The sequence below is a fragment of the Limulus polyphemus genome, unplaced genomic scaffold (assembly GCF_000517525.1).
Source record: "Limulus polyphemus unplaced genomic scaffold, Limulus_polyphemus-2.1.2 Scaffold2252, whole genome shotgun sequence".
NCBI lineage: Eukaryota > Metazoa > Arthropoda > Merostomata > Xiphosura > Limulidae > Limulus > Limulus polyphemus.
Window position 1 is genome coordinate 52,152 of NW_013667862.1, and position 3,172 is coordinate 55,323.

The following is a 3,172-nucleotide window of genomic DNA, read 5'->3' on the forward strand; positions in this document are numbered from 1 at the left end:
AAAGATTTGCGGTGATCCCACCCTTGAACACCCTACATCTTACTGACCATAGGAAAAGCATTGTTGTTTGAGAACAATCCAACAACTTTCATATTTTGACCTTGAATCCCTTTAGAATATTCAACATTGTCTACAGTGTCAACCTGCCAAGATTGTTTGAGATTGACTCAATAGGCTGGGAGTAATTAACCAACAGGCTTTACAAAATGGAAATAAGGATAAGTTCAATTTGATCCCCTTAGGACATTCCCCATAGTTCATAGTGTTCACATACAAATTTTGGTTGAGATTGGCCCAATAGGCTCGGACGAGCAAACAAATCCACATTTCGTCTTTATATATTATAAAACATAACAGGAAGTTTTTTATTATGTACCTCTTCAGGAAGGTAGTCATATTCATCTATTCGTTCAACAGACACAATTCTTGTTTCCAGTTCTGCAGACTTCCTTATAAGTAGTGTCAAAGCTTCTGTTACCTGTGAATATCAACTTCAAACCATTATGATAAAACTCTGGAATGGGAAAAACATGACTGAAAACAAAACTATAACTAAATGTATATTAATATAATCATATGAATATAAACCTCCTTATATTAAAACAATTATAAGAATATACTACTGAAATAAATAACTTGGCTTACTACATTAAATAATTCATATTAATATATAAAGTCATGAAAAGAATTATGGAAAAAAAAACAAGAGATATGTACAGGAGTCAGATACAATGAGTAATGGCAGCAACATGGTAAAAAACATTATCACAAAAGTGAGTAAGTTGTACAATACACTATTATTTTGTATGTAAGCCCTTTGCTTTACACAGAACATTACATCTTGTTCCTTCTTTTCATGCTACCATATAGTTTATTAGTGTATGGTAGTGGAATACTGATTGAAATTGTATTACTCCTGACAATTTAGCAGAGTTATATTTAGCCTTTAAACCTTCTCTGTTTTTATACAAACCTATATAAAGAATGTTCATATCTGACGTTTTTGCAGAACAATCCTGATTTTTAAATGTTCTATTGGTTTCTTTGTAGCTAAGACACCATTTCACCACATGTACTGTATCCCCATCCAATGAGTTGTGTCCCTCAGGGAATGATGCGATTGATCAGAATTTTCCTGTACTTGTCAGCAGTAATGTTCTGAAAATGAGAAGCTGCTCAATGTGCAATATCACAGGTTGAGGCTTCTGTCCCAGTAAACTTAATATTATCTCCAGTCCTTGATTGTGCAGGAATGACTGTCAGATTTAGCAATTATGTCCAGTGAACACCAGGTGGTGAGCACCATCAACTACAATGAATTAATTCATGAATTTTCAACCCTGAAATCTAGGTGCCATAAATTTTGATTAGATCACTGACATCCTTTTCTGAAATTCAGCCCCAAACTTGTAATGATCTCCCATCTTTCTTCATTATAAACTACACTGTTCTCTTCACTGCCATCAAACAAACCGTTGTTGATTATTGCTGAATAATTCAAATTTGGATTCATATATAAAGAATACACACCTACTGCTTTGTTATGCCAATTTCAACCATCATCTGTCTTGCAAGGGACATATCCTGAGATATTTAATATCATTTTTGAAGAGCTCTGATTTTCTATCTTAACCACTTCTATTACTAACAATGCCAGTTTCACATGTCCTCATCAACCTTGCATACAGCTCATACTGAAACATGGATTCTTCCAGCAATTTTCACATGAAGTATCCTTGACTAGCAAAAACTTTCATTTCTACACACATGTCATGTGATATTTCAGTACTGGAAGTCATGACTGGATTAACAGTACTACAAATGGACATGGTATGATTTAATGATCATATAAACTATTAATCATGACAATGATTAACATCTAGTTGCCATAGTCTTATTGTTAAGTCATGTGGTCTACATCATTTAATTCTAATTATGCTTTTTCTTATAAATTTTTATTTTCATATTATTTCGTTTTATTACTTTGGGTTATATATAGTTAAGTTTGATCTTATTGACATTTTAACTGAGTTTTAAAAGTTTTTATTAAATTTTAATTAGATATTTGGTACTTTTTTTACCTTGAATTCATTTTGCTAGCTAATGTCCTTTCATATCAAAAGATCAACTGACAAACAGCTAGTTCTGTAAAACAGGTAATTTTAGAACTTGTAATAAAAAAATTACAATTTTTAATATGTTTCTGGTGTGGTCTCACAATATTTAACCATTATTGGTAAAGTTCATTCATTAAATCTATGTTTGTAAAAGAAATTAATGTACTTAAAAAACAATTTTTATATCTTTAGTTTTTTTGAAAACTAGGTATTACCTAAGAAAAAAAATCAAAACAACAAACCTACATTTAATGCATAAGAAAGAGACAACCCCACAATTCCAGGACTGACAGAGCCTCTACCAAGAACAGCAAAAAGTGAAGCTGATAATACAATAATGGAGCTCAAACAATCTAAACGAACAGCTAACCACCTGAAAATATAAAATTACTTTTTAGTTCATTTGATTAAAAGAAGATACATAACCTAAATTAATCTTCAAAATAATGATGATACCAAACATTACTTTGAATAAATGTATTTTGACACTTCAAAGTTATTTGAAGAACTTTACATTTGAAACTTTGTGGTGTGATTTTAGTTTAGTTTATTTCATTAATTTTTCATTAGTTTTAATTATCTTACAATTTAATTATTTATATGCTTTTATAGACAAGCCAGCTGATTTTCTACTTATTTAAAGATACACCTTTAAATCAGGCTTCATTCATATAAAATGTTATTTTATAAATTACTTTTTCAAATTTTTTTCACATTTTAAGCTAGCAATACCTATTTAGTTTTTATTCAAAGAGCATTAATATTCTATTTATCATGACAAATTTATATAATTGATGAAACTCATCATTCAAATGTTACTTCTCTATAGTATAGTTGCGTCAGGGAGTCACATGACTAGTGTGATGCCACGTTTCTAGAACTATCCAGTACCTTGGCGAATGCTCTAGTATTTACTAGATATAGGGTAGTCTGGTATATAAAAGAGGGTGACAACGTGACGGGAGAATAATGTAATATGTGTGTAGATAGTGAGTAATTGAACTGCAGTCACAGGGTATTGTTAAAGTTAACGTTCGTTATAGTGTTTGTTTTAG

The 3,172-nt window shown here is 30.8% G+C and overlaps 1 protein-coding gene across 1 annotated transcript in view; it reads right to left on the reverse strand.

Annotated features, from left to right (window-relative positions):
• Positions 1–3,172, reverse strand: part of LOC106466418 (multidrug resistance-associated protein 1-like) — a 157,213-nt gene that overhangs the window by 17,552 nt on the left and 136,489 nt on the right. The window contains exons 25-26 of the mRNA XM_022394417.1: positions 2,364–2,490; positions 377–478 (exon numbers count right to left, since the gene is read on the reverse strand). Of these exons, the coding sequence (XP_022250125.1) occupies positions 377–478; positions 2,364–2,490 (229 nt within the window). The remainder of the gene's footprint in view (positions 1–376; positions 479–2,363; positions 2,491–3,172) is intronic.